General features: G+C 45.5%; 4 protein-coding genes and 1 pseudogene across 4 annotated transcripts; 4 read left to right on the top strand and 1 right to left on the bottom strand.

The window, feature by feature from the left end:
- The first annotated feature begins 231 nt into the window (after nt 1-231).
- LOC136187902 (charged multivesicular body protein 1b-like) lies at nt 232-1,456 on the top strand. Its single transcript, XM_065975617.1, has 10 exons — nt 232-256; nt 346-365; nt 424-501; nt 555-623; nt 680-757; nt 822-890; nt 947-1,054; nt 1,111-1,154; nt 1,237-1,312; nt 1,374-1,456. Exons 1-10 carry the CDS (start codon nt 247-249, stop codon nt 1,413-1,415), a joined length of 594 nt encoding a protein of 197 aa, XP_065831689.1. The 5' UTR covers nt 232-246; the 3' UTR covers nt 1,416-1,456.
- A 1,961-nt stretch (nt 1,457-3,417) lies between these two features.
- Nucleotides 3,418-5,676, top strand: LOC136188417 (CCR4-NOT transcription complex subunit 11-like). The gene is made up of 16 exons (XM_065976159.1): nt 3,418-3,469; nt 3,520-3,625; nt 3,676-3,813; nt 3,871-3,969; nt 4,022-4,066; nt 4,115-4,230; nt 4,277-4,326; nt 4,391-4,470; nt 4,523-4,598; nt 4,656-4,720; nt 4,776-4,841; nt 4,894-4,973; nt 5,029-5,098; nt 5,153-5,257; nt 5,315-5,365; nt 5,422-5,676. Exons 1-16 carry the CDS (start codon nt 3,432-3,434, stop codon nt 5,674-5,676), a joined length of 1,440 nt encoding a protein of 479 aa, XP_065832231.1. The 5' UTR covers nt 3,418-3,431.
- Nucleotides 5,677-6,996: 1,320 nt separating this feature from the next.
- LOC136188416 (6-phosphogluconate dehydrogenase, decarboxylating-like) lies at nt 6,997-10,573 on the top strand (annotated as a pseudogene).
- A 1,142-nt stretch (nt 10,574-11,715) lies between these two features.
- Nucleotides 11,716-13,850, top strand: LOC136187954 (peroxidasin-like). The gene is made up of 6 exons (XM_065975656.1): nt 11,716-11,945; nt 12,255-12,669; nt 12,719-12,867; nt 12,967-13,248; nt 13,309-13,587; nt 13,651-13,850. The coding sequence occupies exons 3-6, from the start codon at nt 12,798-12,800 to the stop codon at nt 13,809-13,811; spliced, it is 792 nt and encodes a 263-aa protein (XP_065831728.1). The 5' UTR covers nt 11,716-11,945; nt 12,255-12,669; nt 12,719-12,797; the 3' UTR covers nt 13,812-13,850.
- A 2,905-nt stretch (nt 13,851-16,755) lies between these two features.
- On the bottom strand, nt 16,756-17,695 carry LOC136188078 (collagen alpha-1(XXIII) chain-like). Its single transcript, XM_065975797.1, has 6 exons — nt 17,557-17,695; nt 17,376-17,429; nt 17,192-17,323; nt 17,088-17,141; nt 16,956-17,009; nt 16,756-16,906 (listed from the first exon to the last, which is right to left on the bottom strand). The coding sequence occupies exons 3-6, from the start codon at nt 17,309-17,311 to the stop codon at nt 16,868-16,870; spliced, it is 267 nt and encodes an 88-aa protein (XP_065831869.1). The 5' UTR covers nt 17,312-17,323; nt 17,376-17,429; nt 17,557-17,695; the 3' UTR covers nt 16,756-16,867.
- Between the last annotated feature and the right edge of the window lie 1,077 nt (nt 17,696-18,772).

Raw genomic sequence — 18,772 nt, 5'->3', positions numbered from 1 at the left:
CCTGTAAACGAGATGTTTTCAAGCCAGAAACGTGAGCGAAGGGGAAACTCGCCGTTGTCTATTACGACTGGAACTTCCGATCCCTCGTATTCGTCGTAGTCCTCAAAAAAAGGATCAGGAGAAGGACAGCAGTCTTCAAAACTGTAACAACGCTCGGATTCCGACATTCTTTGCTGATTTTAACGCGCGCTCTTGAAGTTAAGTTGCGTCCACGTCGAAAGGAGCGAAGACGTTCGTTGCGCGACGATGGATAGTAGTATCCTTTGCTCGGTTTTTCGGGGACTGGGGTCTCCTTTGGGGGTTGTCGCTTTTTTTTTTCTTGACTTGCTCCACTTCGTTTCGAAGACCATTTATTCAACCTGAAGGTGATATGCCACGATCGTGACCACTTTTGTCGCGCTCGAAACCCTCCTTTCGATTTAGTTTGCCGCAAAGCAATTGGATAGAAACGCGAAGAAATGCGACGAAGAGGAAAAGGCGGAAAAAGTCAAATTGAAAAGGGTACAATTGACCGAAAACGCGATAAAAACAAACCCAGATCTATCCTAATCAAGGCGATAGAGAAAGGCAACATGGATGGAGCTCGAATTCACGCCGAAAACGCCATTCGACAGAAGAACCAGGTACGAAGGAGATGACGACGAGATGACGTCATTTCTATGTAGGAGAACTCGTTTAGTCGGTAAACTTTTTGCGAATGGGTGCACGAGTAGACGCCGTGGCCCAGAGAGTCCAATCGGCTGTCACTATGCGTCAGGTTGGATCTATAAATGAGAAATGAAGAACGGTAATATTTCAAAAATTTTTTTCTTTAATTAAAGGTTACTAGATCGATGGCGGGCGTCGTCAAGTCCATGGACTCGGCTTTGAAGTCGATGAATCTAGAAAAAGTCGAGGCGTTTTGGTTGGAGAATAGTGAAAGAATTTATATTTCAAATTTTTATAGGTCGCCTCACTAATGGAAAAGTTTGAGCGTCAGTTTGAAACGCTGGACGTTCAGTCTCAGGCGATGGAAGACGCTATGAGTTCGACTACAACGCTAACTGTTCCTCAGGTCAGTGCGCAGTTCACCCTACAGTAAGAATACCAAGTCATTTCTTCACCTGATAGGGTCAAGTGGATTGCCTAATGCAAGAAGTTGCGGATGCAGCAGGGTAAGATTTACTGTATATATATATATATATATATATATATATATATATATATATATATTTTAAAATAAACAATTGTGCGCAGTCTTGAATTGAAAATGGAATTGCCTGGTGCTCAAACGACTGCAGTTGGTACGGCATCAACGGCGTCAGCAGAACAGGTAACAACAAACATGTGACGTATTATGACATTGACTGACCTTTGACTGAAATAATCTTTAGGATGAACTGACCCAAAGATTGGCAAAGCTGAGACAGATGTGAAAGACACGAGTATAATATGTTTTGGACACGAGTGGTGTGTGTGTGGTAGCAAATCACTTTCTATATGTGCTCATTGTTTCGTATTACTCATTGTGCTCAACGCCAATTGCAGAGCAGGATAAATTGGTAAGAAAAAATGCCACCGTCGCTCAAACGACTTCAACAGAAGCAAATTGAGTCGACTGTCCGACGCAGCTAGTGCACGTCCACGACGAATGTTGCCCAAACAGATGGCCAGCGACGGCGGATCCGAGCCGAGCTGTCGAAGAAAATCTCGCGTCGACATGTCACCCAATAGGAGAAACGTCTGGAAGAGAAGCAGAGTTCCCATGCTGCACCATCCCACGACGACTGGTAGAAACGTGATGCTATTTGTGCCCAAATCAAAACAATAGTCCTCGTCGGCTCGCTCTCTCGACCATCTGCATTGAACGAACGCTTCAAAACAACAGTGTCCAGCAGACGAAATACCAAGAAGAACGTAAATGAGAAACAAGTAATAGAATCAATAGTTTCTCAAGCCAATTGCGGTCATCGTAAAGGGGCAGTAGTGATCCATGTATAGGACCCGTTTTTTTTTTTCGTAGCACGAACATACAGGAAAACGACTACTAAACGTCCAAGTACTATGATACAAATAATAGATAATATCTTGATAAATAATTGTATATGTCCTAAGGGATTTTCTGCTCTTGATGTCGATGAAAACGGCTATCTTACGCGAGACGAAGTGAATGAAGTTCCAGTAGAAATATTTGAGCAGCACATTGAAGCACCACCAGGAGAAATTAATACCTATGGTGCCTCAGGAAAGACGGAAGATGACGATGATGAGCCAATGAATTTATCCCACAACGAATTATAAATACATAAATCAGTTAGTCGACGAATTTTTTGAAATATTGGAGAGCACGTATTCGTTTCTCGTATCTTTCTTTTAGAAGTAGATCAGATTGAATGTCGAGTTGTTTAGCAAGAAAATCGAGAGGCGGAAGTCGGTTTTCCTCATCGATTCCTTCCAGTAACTGATCATGAAGTTCCTTCATAGCGCCGCTAATCTCACGATGACTACGACTATAGCCACCTTCAAGAATCTATAAATAAATAAATAAATAAATAGGTATAGGGTAAGAGATACCTCCTGGAGAGATTTTGCTTTGGCTATTTGAATACTTTTCGATAATTTGACGGCGAATGTGTATCGCGCTCCGACGAATTCAATACTTGGGGGTCTCGCTGAATGAGGTATACCGCCGTTGAATATGCAAAAGCGCCCGTAGCGAGATCGCACGGCCGCTATCAATTCATAGACTTCGTTTCCGAGTTTCGATAGACGACGTCACTCCGCGTCAATTTCAGTAGAATTCCATACTGTCCTTGCTTGTAAGCCATTCCGGGGGGTCGAAATACAAAAGGAACGTCGCACTGCCAAAAAACAACGCGCCCTCTATAAGGCATAAAGGAAGCGGCCACGCCCCCATTGGAATCCGATAACAAAAGTTCCCCGTAATCATTTTTAAGCCCTCCTCGCGTCAGAAAGAGAACGCCAATTAGATCGTCGCTATGACGACATTCGTCGTCGCTGAGTCGATGGGGATCGAGACGGCGCACGAGAAAGGAAGAGACCGAATAGGGTCTATAACTTTGTGCGGGGGCGTGGTCAGGGACCGCTTGTTCACGAAGATAATCCCATGTTTGAGTTTCCTCGAAAAGTGATACATTGAGGTGAGATAGCCATTGGATGTTTGCTCCGTTGGACGTCGCTTGTGAGATGGGTTCGTTGCGCCGTCGAGGATCGTGACGCTGATAGATCCACGTCGAATAATGAGCGACGAAATCGGACAAACCGATTAGAGCCGATTCGGGGAGAAGATTGTCTACTGTCGTTATTTTGTCGTCGTCATATTTTGAAATTTTCATCTCGGCTTTCGTCGCCGCTGTCGAGAGCCAAAGAAAGGACAACGAAACGAAAATCAACATTCTTGCTAGAGGTAGCGTGCGTTAGCCATCGTAACAATGAGTCTCTCTCCTAAAGATCTCAGCACACTTCTAACGTTTGCAGTCGTTTTGCGAGCGAAGCTTTTTCTGGAGAGCTCTTTTACAGGATTCTGACCGAAGAGGCGATAGGTGCAGCGAGCCTCGAAGCGGTCGGATCGACATTTCATCGCAACTTCAATCGATCGGACTATTTCAAAATCGGCAGCGCTATGGTACAAAAAATAGAAGATCCGCTGCAAAAAATAACGTTCCGTTTTGCCAGATACTCTTATTGACCGACAAAGATCTTCTACCTGGCCCCGCCCAAAGAATTGGGGCAATTTTCATTTTGTACGACATGTACAAAACCGATTCGATGTCGTCGCATCCATTCGCTCCCTTTTTCGCCGAATTTCTCGTCGTAAGCAAAAAGATTAATTAATTAATTAATTAAATTTATTTTGATTAATTAATTAAGGCTGATGGCGATAAAGTACCCGGTTTGTCTTTGTCTTCGCTTCCGTCTCCTGCAGAGAAGAATTTTCTATCTCAACTCGTAACGACTGCACCAAGAGAGGTTAGTCGGACAAGTGTAACTTATTTTCATAGTATCTGTATCTTCTTTTTAGTTATTTAAGAAAACTCCGCGAGCCATTTCTCTTACTGAAGTTCCGGTGAGTAATACGTCTTTTGAAGGGGAAAGAGAGGAATTGCATGTATAGCCTACTGATTATGGTCACGTGAGAAAAATGCTGCTGGAACGTCAAATAGAAATTCTTCCTAAACCCTGTATCGGTGCACCTTCCGTTTTACCCGATCCCGTTTCCCTTGAAATGAGGTAAATAAATGTTATTTAATATGGAAGCTTGATTGCTTTTCTTTAGTCCTGCTGAAGTGTCATCATCGGGGCAAGTAGCTGAAGTCGTTTTATGTGGTCAGTCGAAATTTTCTTTAGTCTTTTTTCGAGATCTCTAGTTTTGGGGGGTTCTTTTCTCTAGATCCGGACACTGGTGCTGATATTACCTTTCAACCAACGTTAGTTCGTCCCGCTCCTCCTCTTCATTTATCTGATGACGAGGTCCAGAACTAAACTTCTTTCTTTTTATACATAACTGTTGATATGTGTGTAGGTTTTGTGGTTGAATCCTAGTGAGAACACCTTTCTCCCAGAATGGGATACGTCAATGAGCATAAGCAATAGTGCAGGCGAGAGAATAGAACCCCAATGAAATAATTAAATAGATAAATACCTTTTATTGGTAGGAGTCGAAGTGAGAAAGTTGATGGCAAAAGCTTTCAAGGGACCCTTAGTCTTACAGCAACAACAGGTAATCACGTGAGAAAGAAAAAAATCATTAGGGGTGTGTGGATCCTTGATTGTAGCAAGTGTTGGGTGAGCTCGAAAAAGATTCTAAGTTGGTCTACCACATGGGACTCACTCCGGCCAAGGCAAAATTAAAAATCAATTAATTGAAATATTTAGACATAGCGTCTTTTATAGCTGCCTGATTTGGTGGAAAATAATCCATTAATAGCCATAGAGGTTCTTCTTAAATTGATGTCGTCAAATCAAATAGCAGAGTAGGATAGTTTTATGACATCATTCATTTAGCAGAGTCCATTATTTGTATTTTAGATACTATTCTGTTTTGGTGAATATGGACATGTCTCTTCATTCGATGGAAGTTATCAATCGGCTGACAACTGTGCTGTCCAATAGCATCTAATTATTAATTATTAATATTGTTTTTTTAATTAAGGCTGTTGAACTTCCGAAGGAATTTGTTCAGGTATACATCTGCAATTGCATATCGAAATGCGAGACAATCAAAGACAAGTACATGCAGAACCGATTAGTCAGATTGGTACAGTGTAGCACAATCCTTAGAGAGAAAAGAAATAATTATTCATCTTTTTTCTAGGTTTGCGTCTTTCTTCAGTCGCTCATCAGAAATAAGATTATCGACATTAAAGTGATAAACAAACATATTCTATATATATATAAAAAAATAATGTTGATTTTCAATAGGATCTCTTCATTGAAGTCCAAGCGTTTTGCATCGAATTCAGTCGCATTCGCGAAGCGGCAGGTCTTTTCAAGCTTCTCAAATCGCTAGACAGTGGCGCCAGTGTCGGCAGTGGCAGCGCCCCTGGCTTCAGTCTCCAGGCAATGTCCGGGGGAGGAGGAGGAATAGGAGGAGGGGGGCTCCAGTCAGGAAACAGCGGTGGCGGCGGGAACTCGACTACGAATTCTCCGAATACAGCGTTACAAGGCAACAAATAATAGAATAAGATAAGTATTAGTTTAAAGCTACAGTTGAATTTTGTTTCATGAGTTTCGGTTAAATCGAGGGGGCACTTCTCCTCCTAAAAAATAACGATATCATATGTAGTGCAGTTCTTCTTATACTTACATTATTTTGGAGTTTGGCTTGGGCCCCAGTCTTAACCAAGAGATGAGCTATATGACCAAAGTCACTTTCACAGGCAAGGTGCCTAAAAAGAAAATAAATAAGATTAATTTAAATTAGGGGGTCTATTACAGTGGGGTATCTCCATTGCTGTCCGTTGCATTAACATGTGACTTGTGCTCCAACAATATCTCGACCAATTTAGCGTGCCCTCTGAAAAAAATGAGATACTATTTTCTTCATAATTTTTTGCTCTTGCCTTGAAGCTGCTCTGTAGTGGAGTAGCTTTGTGGCGATCTCTTACATTTGTATCTGCTCCGTGACTAATTAGCTTTTCAGCGATGTTGCAATTTCCTTTTGACGCCGCATAATGCAACGACGTCTGGCCGGCTTCATTTTGCTCATTCACCATGGCAACAGCCGAGGAGGAATTTTTCAATAAACTCTCGACAATTCCAAGATGGCCGGCAGACGAAGCAATCATTAACGGAGTCCAGAGAGCCTTAAAAATGATCACGTGACACAATTAATTAATTAATTAATTAATTAATTAATTAACTAACTAACCATCGTCTTTTGCGTCGATAGGGACTTCCAAACGAAGTAGGTAATCGACTCGTCCTGACCAATGCAAGGGCATTCGTTGATCGCAGCGCACATGATGCTCCTCGTTTGGAATGGAAAGGGCGTCCCGGATTCGGCGAGCTTTACGCATGCTCTCGCAGCTCTTTTTGCATCCGCCTGCTCGCCTTCCGACAGAACTCTTCGTCGCGTAGACTTTGCTGCAGCACAATGGCTGAGCAAAAGTAAGGCGAAACGCTGATGCCACTTGCTCGTTTCTCCGCCGCAAAATGCGCTCCCCTCACACCACCCGTTGCTCTACTTTTTTTTCTCGCCTTCTAGAGCCGATATTGCACTTATTGGACTCGCCGTCATGGTAAGCAGGAACCAAAGCAGCACGTCTTCGTTGTTTTCCCCTCGTTTTGGGCCTCGAGAAGATCGTTTATCTCGTCTAGGGTCAAAATCTCATTCTCAACATGAACGATCACGGATTCGTCGTAAGTCGCGCGTGGCGTCGCGCTTTCGCTCGTCGACCGGTCCTTTCTTCCGGCGTCCGGGCGTAATGACGTTACGCCACGCCTTCGGTTATCTCGCATCCCATTGGCTAATTTTGCTCCGAAGGTGTGCGCTTACAATCGAACCGTCTCCAAAGTTGACGATTTTCTTGCAAAAGAAGCTAAGGGTAAGAGAAGAGCCGAAAAAAAAATCAAGATAATTATTATAGGTTTTTAGGTACGAAGGTTATTGGAGCTCATTCGATGAAAGAAATGGTTGGAAAACTCGAAAAACCAAGAAGGGTGATGATGCTTGTCAAAGCTGGTGATACCGTCGATAAATTCATTGACACATTGGTAATATCTATAAACCTGTACTTCGATTTAAATTATTGATTTTTTATTAGGTTCCTTTGCTGGAAGAAGGAGATATCATTATCGATGGAGGAAACTCGCAATATAATGATTCTATAGTAGGCAATGTTTTCTTCTCTCTTCTTTCATTGATTCCAATGCGTGGCTTTAGCGCCGAGCAAAGTATTTGGAGTCGAAGAAACTTCTCTTTGTCAGAAGCGGCGTGTCAGGGGGAGAAGATGGCTCGCGCTATGGCCCTTCTCTTATGCCAGGAGGAGCCAAAGAAGCTTGGTACATTGAACATAATAATTTAAAATTTATTTACTTATTTTTTGTGCTTTTTTTGAGGCCTCACGTGAAGGCAATCTTTCAGGGAATTTCGGCCAAAGTGAATGGAGAGCCATGCTGTGATTGGGTAAAACAAAATTGAATTTGAGAAATTTAATTAAAATTAATGGATTTTTTTGGTTTAGGTTGGTGCAGATGGAGCGGGGCATTACGTGAAGATGGTCCACAATGGAATCGAATACGGAGACGTGCAGGTCCTTAATTAATAATTATTTATTTATTTATTTATTTATTTATTTATTTGAATAATGTTTAGTTGATTTGCGAAGCATATCATTTGATGAAGGACGCACTCAGAATGTCGGAAGACGAAATGAGCGCCGTCTTCGGCGAATGGAACAAAGGAGAACTCGATTCCTTCCTCATTGAAATGACTCAGGCAATTTTGGCCTACAAGGACACAGATGGAGTTCTACTTGTTCAAAAGATACGAGATGCCGCTGGACAGGCAAACAGAGCCTATATATAAACATAAGGGAGAAAATACATAGTTTTTTGTCTTAGAAAGGAACGGGTAAATGGACTGCCATTTCGTCTTTGGATATGGGAATTCCCGTTACTCTTATTGGTTTGAGAATCAATGTTTATGTCTATTGATTTTATTTATGTTTTTTTTTTCAGGGGAATTTGTGTTTGCTCGCTGTCTCTCGTCTTTGAAGGACGAAAGGGTGAAGGCGAGTGGGAGTTTGAAGGGGCCAAGTGGAGTCAAATTTGAGGGGAACAAAGCGGAAATGGTAGAACACATCAGACAGGTTAGTTTGGGAGTTTTTTTCTGTGTGAGTGGGAAGTTTGTTGCTTTGTCCTTAGGCTCTGTATGCGTCCAAGATCATCTCATATGCCCAAGGGTTTATGCTGTTGAGAGAAGCGGCTAAGGAATATGGTTGGGAGTTGAATTATGGCTCCATTGCTCTCTTGTGGAGAGGCGGATGCATTATCAGGAGGTGTGGGCTCAACTGGAGTTAATTTATTTATTTATTTATTTATTGATTGATTTTTAGTCGCTTCTTGGGAAATATCAAAGAAGCGTTCGACAAGAATCCCAGCTTGTCGAATCTCCTCCTTAACGATTTTTTCAAAGCAGCTATTCACAATTCCCAGGTAAAACACACTAAAAGGGGGAGCAAATCAAAGATCTATCCTATATATATATATATATGTGTGTGTAGGCTTCTTGGCGCAAAGTCGTCTCTCTTGGAGTGACTCTTGGAATTCCGACACCTTGCTTTAGCACTGCTCTTGCTTTCTACGACGGATACAGGTAACGATTTATATATTTATTGATTTTATTGATTTTTTCTTTTTAGGTCAGAGTGTCTTCCTGCCAATCTAATTCAAGCTCAGAGAGACTATTTTGGTGCTCACACGTACGAGCTTGTCACTGCTCCAGAAAAATTCATTCACACCAATTGGACTGGTCACGGCGGAAATGACAGGGTGGAATTGGATATGAATGTTAAATTGAATAGAAGGATTTTAGACCTAATCTTCTCCCAATTAGAAACCGTTACAGACGCACTTGCCTTCACAATAATGAAGACTTTGACTGAATTGTTGACTACGTGGATGAAGATGACATCAATAACCCTAACCCTACCGTCACTGCGCGCGTTAGACACATGGACGGCGCTACTGACGGCGCTGGCAGCGTGTGGAAGGAGCTTCGGCTCCGCCATTTGGAGGCGCTAAAGAACGTTCTAGCACCGCGACACATTTGGAGCGAGCTCCTGGAAGAGGAGCTCATCACGCCAGACGAATTTAATCTACTTCGTTGCGACAAATCTCCCAGGGATGAAGCCGCCCTCCTCCTCCAAAAGATACTGCCAGCAAAGGGCGATCGCGCCTACGATCGCTTTCGTAAAGTTCTTCAGGAATCAGAGAAACTGGCGTGGATCGCCGAGCACTACATGCCGCCGCGCAACCCGGAAAAACTGCCCTCACCACGAGCAGGCGAGCCGCTCGTTGAGCGTGGAATGCGTTCGCACCAAGCTATTGTGACGTTCTCTAGAGTCAAAGTTGTTTCGTTCGAACGATTTCCACTACGACGAGGAGAAAGACTTCATCGGAAGCGGGGGCTCAGCGGAAATATTTCGAGCTACGATGACTCATTCGGGCCGTATTGTCGTTGCGAAGGTGTTTCTCGAAGGCAAGCGCCTGTCTGATAGGTGAGTACGACGCTTACTACTACAAGTAGTCTGGGTGGCAGTAGAGACACGCCCATACCTTTTCCACGGGTTTGCAGGGACTTCCGTCTCTTTGAGCGAGAGGCAAAAATTCTTTCGTCATTCAACGATGATCATCCTAACATCGTTCGCCTTGTTGGCATGTGCGCTGAGCAAAAGCACGGCATCTTGCTGTTGGAATTTGTCGAAGGTGGGGGGGATCTTAGTAGTTTAAATCGGGATGTGGAGTCATGGCGCGTGCGCTTGAGCATGGCTCTAGACATCGCCACGGGCATGGACTACCTATTCTCGCTCAGTCCACCTGTGCACCATCTCCATTTGAAGCCTAAAAATATATTAATCAATAAAAGAGTACCAGGTGAATACCAGTGCAAGGCAAGTGGCTCTACCGATTCTTGTGGCATTTTTGGAGAGCTTTTCTTTTGAGGTTAGATTACCGATTTTGGTCTGGCACTAACTCGTCAGGTCACGACACGTCACGCCCGCTCTAGAAGCAAGTCGGCAGCAGGAACCGTCTTGTACATGGCTCCAGAAAGACTAAATGAAGATGACATCAATTTGATAGACATTGTTACCAATCATCCGGAGAAGGCTGTCAAACTTGACATGTACAGGTCAGAGAGACGCCGTTTTTTTCTATGACAGTTCTTGGCTCAAACAATTAATTCTTTACTCTAGTTTTGGAATTATTCTTTATGAGTTGAGAGAACGGAAAGAACCTTTGCTAGGTTGCAGAATGATTTCTTTCTGAACTGCACTAGATGTACTCTGTGTAGGAGTTACACTGTATAAATCTATAGAAAGAATAAGTATTAATATTACTAATACATACGTGAGTGCACCTTGCTCGTCCACACAAACAGCTTGTCTTTTTTATATACATCATTGGCAGGAGATGATCTGCACAGATGAAACAGGTCTTGCACTCAATGCATTGCCACGGCTCCTTCATGATTCTCTTTACTAACTCGTCGCTATACTTCAAGCAAGACGGATGTTCTAAAGAGAAAAATCACATGTCATTTATTAATTGAATTATTTAGGTACCGCTGTTTCCACAGTCATATGAGATTCTCTGGCTCTCCATCACGGTTCTTCTCTTTCGATTTGTCTTGTGCGATTCTCCCCTTGACGAGCTCCGCATCAACAGCTCGTCGAATCCGCTCGCTCATGTCTGCCGTAATCGTCGCAGCACTCGAGACGGCTAGCCGTACGCGCGTGACGCGCGTGGATCCGCGCGTGACGCGCGTGGATCCGCGCGGGACGCGAGTGGATCCGCGCACTCGAAAAACAGACGACTTCGACGGGCGAATGGCTGAACGCGTTTCGACGCCCGTGCGCTAGCCGGCACGTGCCACCAGCTAAGCGTTAAATTTTTGAACCATTTTTCGGCATGGTAAAGACCGTTTTCGCGTGGGAACCTGCACCCCCCGCAATAAAAACATACGGGCTATTTTAAAGCGCGAAAACCACGAAACCTACACGGGAAATTAACTAATCAGCCATTGAAGCTTTTCTAGTTTTTTAGTCAAATCGATGATCTGGTATCCATTGCCGAGGAGAACGCGTTTCAGTCGTCTACCTCTCTTCAGTTTCCACGTCTTCTCCATCGAGTTGAGAAATTTTAGTGAGAGCCATTTTTGCCTTACTATTCGGGCTTTCAATTCTAAATATCACGTGGATTATTTATCAAGGCGTCCGTGCGATGTTCCAAAATAGATCGATTAATGTCCGCTGTGGGAGGAGCTCGTGTGACTTTGACCAATGGGGGGGTGGTCTCATTATGTCGTTTCTTTTGGTGCGTGTCAGGTGTGTCCAGTGCCCTCGCATAGCCTCGGTTCCAGACCCTCTCTCCCCCGGATGTAACCGATCCTTGGAGAGTCTGGTACGGTACAGGTACCGCCCCTATTATGACAAACGGAGCCCGTCCCTGATTGGTCGATCGCTGCTAATCGAATCATTACCGAAAGAAGAAGAGACCATGGCCGCCGCGCTCTGTCGGACGCCACAACGACGACAAGCGATAGCGGCATGGCTCGTTCTCGCCTCTACGATGGCCTGTCTCGTCGACGTCGTCGCGGAGCCGTTCTTTTTTGGCCCTCGCTCCTGTCCGGCGGCGTGTCGATGCGAACTACATATCACGGACTGCTCCGATGTCGGCCTCGTTCGACTCCCGACGAACATTTCCGATACGACGACCGTTCTGTTAGTCTTCCTTGTGTACTGTACGAGGGGTGGGCTCCCCGCGACGAGCCTGCATGCGTAACGTACGTGTGTGTGTGTGTGTGTGTGTGCTGACTCGCATGGTGTGTGTGGCACGTTCTTTTGTTCGGCTTTCGGTGACTCGCCACCGAGCCGGTATTTGTCGCTTCAGTCAGAATTCCGGCCGGGGTTCGTTTTCGAGTCATCGCGGACGCGGAACGATCGCCCCACGCGAAAAGTAGACCCCTAGTTCGTGTTCTTCTTCTTCTTATCTTGCGCTTTTTTTTCTATTCGTCGATTCTCGTTCGATAGAATTCTACGAGGGAATAGAATCGACCCAGACAACTTGTTCAGCAATTCCTAATACCTATCTCTTATTTCACTATCACGGAAGCACTCATCGCCTTACAGCACAGATTTCCTTCGTATTTGATACACACGTAGCCGTCCAATCCCCACCCAGTGCCCCACGTATTGCGCACAATCCAATAGGGAACGGGGCCTTAGAGAGAGAGAAAGAGAGGTCCTGAAATGAGAATTACCTCTGTGTTGGAAGGACTTGAAGGAGAAGTTTTGCAGGCAGACACTGATTAGGACTATTTTGGTGAAATTAGAATATTATTTAACAGGGAAAATGGTATGAGCACAGAAATTAGAATATTATTTAACAGGTAAAATGGAATGAGCACAGGCAGTGCTGGGTCAGAGGACGGCACAATAAGACTATGTGGGTAAGGACGTCTTTTAATTCTGATTGGCTAATTCTGATTATGAAGGCGAGCATGCGCATCAAAAGCTTCTTTTTCTTCACGTCATTGGACAGACTAGCTACATCTCTCTTCTATCCCTGGCTACATGATGCGGTGCATCTACGCGCAATTTGTCTGTCTCCTCGGCTCAGTCGTCTCAAGCTCAACGGGCTCAGGTGAGACGTACATCTCGAGTTAGCAATAGGCGGATCGCACAAAACTCGCCCAGAAAACCTTCCCTAACGCCAAACGTCCTCCGTCCCTTCTCTTTATAGACCCTTATACTATTGGCGTTCGCTTGAGTTCGAAGGACGTCAAACTGTCGGGTTCGGCGACGTTTGATTGCATTCTCACCGGGGCGCCAAAGCCAGTCGTTTCCAAGTGGACGATCGGTCCCACGACCCCCGTTCCCAGCGGCTTTCGCTACGTCTACAACACAGCCAAGACGCGTTTGAATATCCTCTCGGTTACAATGAAAGATCAAGGCGACTATTATTGCCACGCGACGACCGCCGATGGAACGAACATCAGCGCTCACGCGTATTTACCCGTCATAGGTTCCTCTCGCGGCGGGCGGATAGGCAATGTGCATACCGGTAACCGGTTTTCTCTTTCAGATCGATTTACAATTTTGCCTCAAAGCGACACGGTTCGCGAGGGGGAAGACGCAATATTGCGCTGTCCTGTCGACAAGCCAACTGGCGTAACGATTTATTGGTATTTCAACTCGCTTCCCATAGTATCGTCGAATTCAAATTATTCTATCGGGGGAACGTATCGGGAAGAGTTGCGCGTGCCCAAAGCGAATCGAGCGCGCAATGGAAAGTATGAGTGTTACGCGCAGAATTCACAGTGGAGCTTTAAAGCGCATACGAATCTTAAAGTCATAGTCGAATGTGAGAGAGAGCTGAAGTAGGATTGTTTTGTTATTTATTTAATCATTTATTTATTTATTTTAGATCCTACTTCTGTGGTTTCTCATGTTGCAGCTGAGACCGTCATTGTTGGAGGTGATGGAAGCCGAGAACTAATTGCCATTATTGCTGGGTCTGTGGGTGGATTAGTTTTACTGTGCGCTATTTTTATAGTGATACTAGTTTTGAAAAGGTGGAAAGCGTAGGTTTTCCACTTTCGACGTCATGGAAACGGCATTACATTACCCTCGCCGTTGTAGTATGAGTCGTCGACGACGCGTCAATTTTTTAATCTTGTTCGCGATTCAGTATTTCCTCCGCGTCCGCGTGAATTTCTCTTCGCTTCCTTTGTGTCTCATGCAAGCGGCGACGCCCGAAAATGTCGAAGGTCGCGCAGTAACTTCATCAGATCAAACATCGCCCAATTCGAATCATCTTTCTAGGAACGAGTTTGCACTTTTGTAACGTCTTAGCGTTGTCCATCAGGAGATGATACCTGTAGACTACTTCTCTCGCTCCGACTGCTCGTTTTTTTAATTAAGCTTCTCGTAATTGGTGACGGTGATTGGGGCGTTGTCAAGGAAATGGTGAAAGCACGGTCATGTAGCTGTCGTAACGGTCGTCTGGTAAACGAATAGGAGGAGTACCGTCGCGAGGAGTTATTATACTAGAATTTATCACAAAAACGCTGACAATGTTGCTTGGCTCTGCTTGCATTCAATAGCTCTTTGATGGTAACTGACGCAAAGTCAATTTGTGGTGATAGTGGATCAATCACCTCCTGCCCACGCACACATCCGAACAGCTTCCTTGCACCAGAGATAGTTGCACCGTGGCAAGAGTAGCGGTAGGCTTTGAGAAACTGTTTGGCAGCAGGCTAAATAACAATAACGTCTTATGTACTGTGCTTCTACAGGGTTCTGCCCACATGGGTCGGCATGGGTCGGCCCCGACCCTCACTCCCCTATCGCCGACCCATACTACTAAAACGTTATGAAAGCCCGTAGCTTTAATTACAGCCGGATACATCGTCCAAAATTTAAAAATGGTCTAAGACAATTTCAATAACTTTACTGTGACAAGTGTCTTCAATTCGTTGCGCGCGAGCGGCGCTTGCGATTCAGGCGCAAGGAACGCCACTCGCGCATAAAAAAGTACTCTGTAGCGTTGGCGGGAACGCCCACTTTTGAGGGGCAAGTGTCTCCCGTTCGTTGCGCGCGAGCGACGCTTGCGGTTCAGGCGCAAGGAACGCCACTCGCGCATAAGAAGTACTTTGTAATGTTGGCGGGAACGCCCACTTTCGAGGGGTAAGTGTCTCCCTTTTGTTGCGCGCGAGCGACGCTTGCGGTTCAGGCGCAAGGAACGCCACTCTCGCATAAAAAGTACTTTGTAATGTTGGCCCACTTTCGAGGGGTTATCTGTGATCACAGAGGAATCTGTGATCACAGGGTAGATCACAGAGGAATCAGGGTATCTGTGATCACAAGGGGATCTGTGATCACAGAGGAATATCACGGGGCAGTTTTAAAAATTGTTTAAGGAATTTTTGATAATAAAGTGAATTTTTTATGACGTCACATTATCTAAGGCGCTCGCGTACTGTAAGCGGTAGGAGGCTTTGCATTGATGGCCAACACCAGGCCATCATTCTCTAGTTTGTACGAAATAAAGCTAGGCAAGCACGCAAAACGCTCTTTGGCGCGTCGAAACACGATGTTAGTAGATCCGGCCCATCATCCGGGATCCGATTCGGGAGCAGACGACTCTTCGGAACAGAACGCGCCGACGAACGATGCACGAGCAACGGAACCAATCGAAACGCAACCGACACAAGCCCCCGAACCGAAGAGCCAGAAGCCGGAGCCCCGAACGGGGAAACCGAAGCGCCCCAACAAGAAAACGACCAGGAGCGAGACGAACAAAGACCCATAGTAATGTAAGAGGTATAAACAACATAGAGACGATAAGAAACATAGCCATTCTCCTATCTGATATTCACTGTGAATATCCCCAGTATATTATGTATATGTAACTGTAGACTCGCAAAGTAACGAAACTATTTATCACGTGGCAATATTTACCCGACGAGGCGTCAAACGTCAGCGCGTTCTACGTCCTCAAACGCCAACCGGACGCCATACCCGTTCCCACGTCGCCCGACGAAGCGAACGACGTCATGGTGATGTCAGTCGAACACGGTCTCCTAAACGGGCCCCCACTCGAAATCCTCGAAAGTCTTCTCGATCTCGTCTATCTTCCTTTACTCAAAGCCGCCGCGCAACGTGGTGTCGCTGCCGGAGGAGGAGGAGGAGTCTCCTCGAGATCGACGACACCCGGTGCCGGTTGATCGGCAAGCGTTCTGAGTCACGTGACCGAACGCACGGACACGCGACTCGTCATTCGCGACGAGTTCATAATGAACGTAGATAAGTTCCATAGGCACGTGAAACGAACGATCGATCGGGTGAAAGGCAAAGTGCGACTCGAAATACTGACCTCATCCATCGGACATGACGTCAAAACGACGTCGATCTCGTAACGTCGTTATAAGAGGCGATGGAGAAATGGGAGAAGCAGATATCCGTGGCGATCGAGGAACAATTGAAAGGCGTTCCCCCCGGCAACGGACCGCTAGCCGAAATCGATTTCTGGCGCGAGCGCAGCGCGGCGGCTCAGCGCTCTATCCGAGCAACTCCAACTGCCCAAAGTGCAGAAAATTCTCGCCGTGCTCAAAGCCGCCGACGCGGCGACTCTGTCAAGCTTCGAATACAATCTCGGCGAACTGAATAAATATCACACGGAAGCGAAGGACAACGTTCGATTTCTATCCACGCTCGAACGCCACTTTAATTAAGAACGTGACGCACGGTGCGAATTTTGGCGTCGTGAGCGAGACGCTTCCCTCGCTCATGAACGCTCTTCGCATGGTTTGGATTCTATCGCGTCATTATAATCGCGACGAGCGCATGGTTCCGCTTATGGAACGTATTGCTTGGGAATTGGCGCAGCGTGTTGAGCGCGTTATCAATGTTTGGACTATTCTACTTGAGAAGCTGTTTGTTATTAAGACGAAGTGCGCCAATGCGTGGAAGCAGTCGTATTTGGATATGAGGGCGAAGATCGAGGCGTCGGGACGTGATGCGCGGTGGGAGTTCGATCGGAAGAAATTGTTCAATCAAACCGATTATATGGCGGTTATATACTGCAACGTTGCTCAGGTGGGGGGAAAAGGATCCAGAAGCCTTACCTTTCCAAGGAGCATTTAATTAAGTCCTCTATCTCCAGGATGTCCCGGTGGACCCTAGTCGCTTTATCCAATATCTTGAAATTTAGTACTAGTTTATGTGTACCGGATTGCCGTCGTCTCCTTCAGTTCCCCTCGGCCCTATCAGACCTCGTTCTCCCTAAAAAAACAGTGCTATTGATCTCATGTCCAGAGCAAAGATCAATCCCTGAATTGTTCTAAAAACGTTTAGAATTACCTTGAATACCGTATCTCCTTTTATGCCCTTTGTGCCTTGTGGCCCTCTGTATCCCTAGAATCACGTGATGTAAGAAGACCAAAAAAGATAAAACAATCTCTCACCTGAACTCCTGTGCTGCCTCTTGGCCCTTGAGGCCCTGGCGAGCCAACGCAGCTTGGTCCTGGCGGACCAACAACGCCAGCAGGTCCCTCTTTACCCTGACTCCCCGGCGGACCTGTCATCCCTTGTTCACCCTACACAGATTAGTCTATAGTATTTACCAGCGCCGAAACGAGTCAAACACACCTTCTGTCCGCGATCTCCTGTTACACCCGTGGCTCCTTTTTCGCCTTTGTGTCCCTAGAAGTGCGTAAAGTTGGCGAGCAACTGATATAGTAGCTAATAGCCTAAGCATAATACACGAACACCCTGCGGACCTGTATGACCTGGGTAGCCCTAAAAAAACGTCTTATTGCAGTGCTTTTACTCGTTTGAAGTGGGCTTGGGAGCTGCACACTATGGATCTAAGTGCAGACGCATTTCGACGTGTGGAGAGGCCGTCGATGAATCTCTTTCGTAGATACTGGACAATGGAGAGCTTCCTTGTCTTCGAGAATGTTGCCTTTTGCTCCAGACTTCAAACGGGCTTCGTCGCTCTTAGCGTGCGCTTTTGCGTTTTACAGATTCTTACGGGGGTGTTTTTCGTCGCATTTTAGCGAGATCGACTTCCAGTTTGCGGCTTTTCTAGTGTCTCAGTATGTAAAGTACAATCGTAGACCACGCAGCTAGGGCACGGTGCTTTCTGGTAGACAAACGGAGGTGACGTAAATTTAGAGTATTGTTACGAGACTTCCGTAACATCACACACACGAAAATCCGTCGAACGAGACCGAATGGAGCGAGCGCAGACTCCGATAAGAGGTCGGAGCACTTTTTATAGCAGTCTTAAAGTCAATGGAATCTAAAAGGAACTCGAAATCACAGTGAATCGCCAGAAAAGAAGAGCGGTCGGGACAACCACGGGACAACAAAGCTGTAATCTAACGTAAGAACCAGCGAGAAATAGAATAGGAACCCTATACAAGGCAGCGGGACCCAATTTAATGAAACGGAGCCTTAAATAACGAAGTTCTAGCCAATAACGGTGAAGCCCTCCCCGTTCGGACTGAAGAAAGCTGCTACAGTCCAAAATCGTAACCGTCATGTCAGAAGAAGATTCCATGCACTTCGTTTTTATTAGAGTACATCAACTATCTATCCTCCATAGGATTCATACAGTATAGTCTAGCTCCAGTCGAAGCTCAACCGTGAATAGCGGCTCTGCTGATCATTTCTCTGCTTTTCTTTCTCCTTGATCTCTGCGTGAAGGCCGAATCTTGACTTGTGTCGCAAGAGAGAAGGTCAAAGTCAAACAAAAAAATTTTGTTTGCAGTCACAGTTGCTGAATGCCCTTACCTCCTCTTGCCTTCCAAGGAGCCGTCTCTTGATTCGCGACGTGGACCTGACCTAGGAAATAACCCAGTAAAATCTCTTATACTATCTTATATAGATACTTGCATTACTTTTTCGCGTCTCCTCCTTTTCCTTTTTGACCTTACCAGTCTTTGACGACTGGTCAATAAGCTCGGTAGCAAAAAGCTGATTCATCTCGCGCGATCTCATGGGCTTCGTATGAATCCAACTACACGCGAGAACCGATTACG

This window comes from Oscarella lobularis, chromosome 6 (genome assembly GCF_947507565.1).
Source record: "Oscarella lobularis chromosome 6, ooOscLobu1.1, whole genome shotgun sequence".
In the NCBI taxonomy this organism is placed as follows: Eukaryota; Metazoa; Porifera; class Homoscleromorpha; order Homosclerophorida; family Oscarellidae; genus Oscarella; species Oscarella lobularis.
This window is presented reverse-complemented; position numbering and strand designations above follow the sequence as displayed.

What these genes read in the sequence shown, in the direction of transcription:
- LOC136187902 (XM_065975617.1), top strand. An exon ending in ACCATTTATTCAACCTGAAG is followed by an intron (nt 366 to 423) that starts GTGATATGCCAC and finishes CTTTCGATTTAG; the next exon opens with TTTGCCGCAAAGCAATTGGA. An exon ending in CAACGCTAACTGTTCCTCAG is followed by an intron (nt 1,055 to 1,110) that starts GTCAGTGCGCAG and finishes TTCACCTGATAG; the next exon opens with GGTCAAGTGGATTGCCTAAT.
- LOC136188417 (XM_065976159.1), top strand. Translation starts at nt 3,432, where the DNA reads ATGAGTCTCTCTCCTAAAGATCTCAGCACACTTCTAAC. An exon ending in GAGCATAAGCAATAGTGCAG is followed by an intron (nt 4,599 to 4,655) that starts GCGAGAGAATAG and finishes TTTTATTGGTAG; the next exon opens with GAGTCGAAGTGAGAAAGTTG. An exon ending in TTATCAATCGGCTGACAACT is followed by an intron (nt 5,099 to 5,152) that starts GTGCTGTCCAAT and finishes TTTTTAATTAAG; the next exon opens with GCTGTTGAACTTCCGAAGGA.
- LOC136188078 (XM_065975797.1), bottom strand. Translation starts at nt 17,311, where the DNA reads ATGACAGGTCCGCCGGGGAGTCAGGGTAAAGAGGGACCTGCTGGCGTT. An exon ending in AAGGAGATACGGTATTCAAG is followed by an intron (nt 17,010 to 17,087) that starts GTAATTCTAAAC and finishes CTGTTTTTTTAG; the next exon opens with GGAGAACGAGGTCTGATAGG. An exon ending in AAGGAGACGACGGCAATCCG is followed by an intron (nt 16,907 to 16,955) that starts GTACACATAAAC and finishes TAAAGCGACTAG; the next exon opens with GGTCCACCGGGACATCCTGG.
- LOC136187954 (XM_065975656.1), top strand. Translation starts at nt 12,798, where the DNA reads ATGATGCGGTGCATCTACGCGCAATTTGTCTGTCTCCTCGGCTCAGTC. An exon ending in CTCAAGCTCAACGGGCTCAG is followed by an intron (nt 12,868 to 12,966) that starts GTGAGACGTACA and finishes TTCTCTTTATAG; the next exon opens with ACCCTTATACTATTGGCGTT. An exon ending in TCTTAAAGTCATAGTCGAAT is followed by an intron (nt 13,588 to 13,650) that starts GTGAGAGAGAGC and finishes TATTTATTTTAG; the next exon opens with ATCCTACTTCTGTGGTTTCT.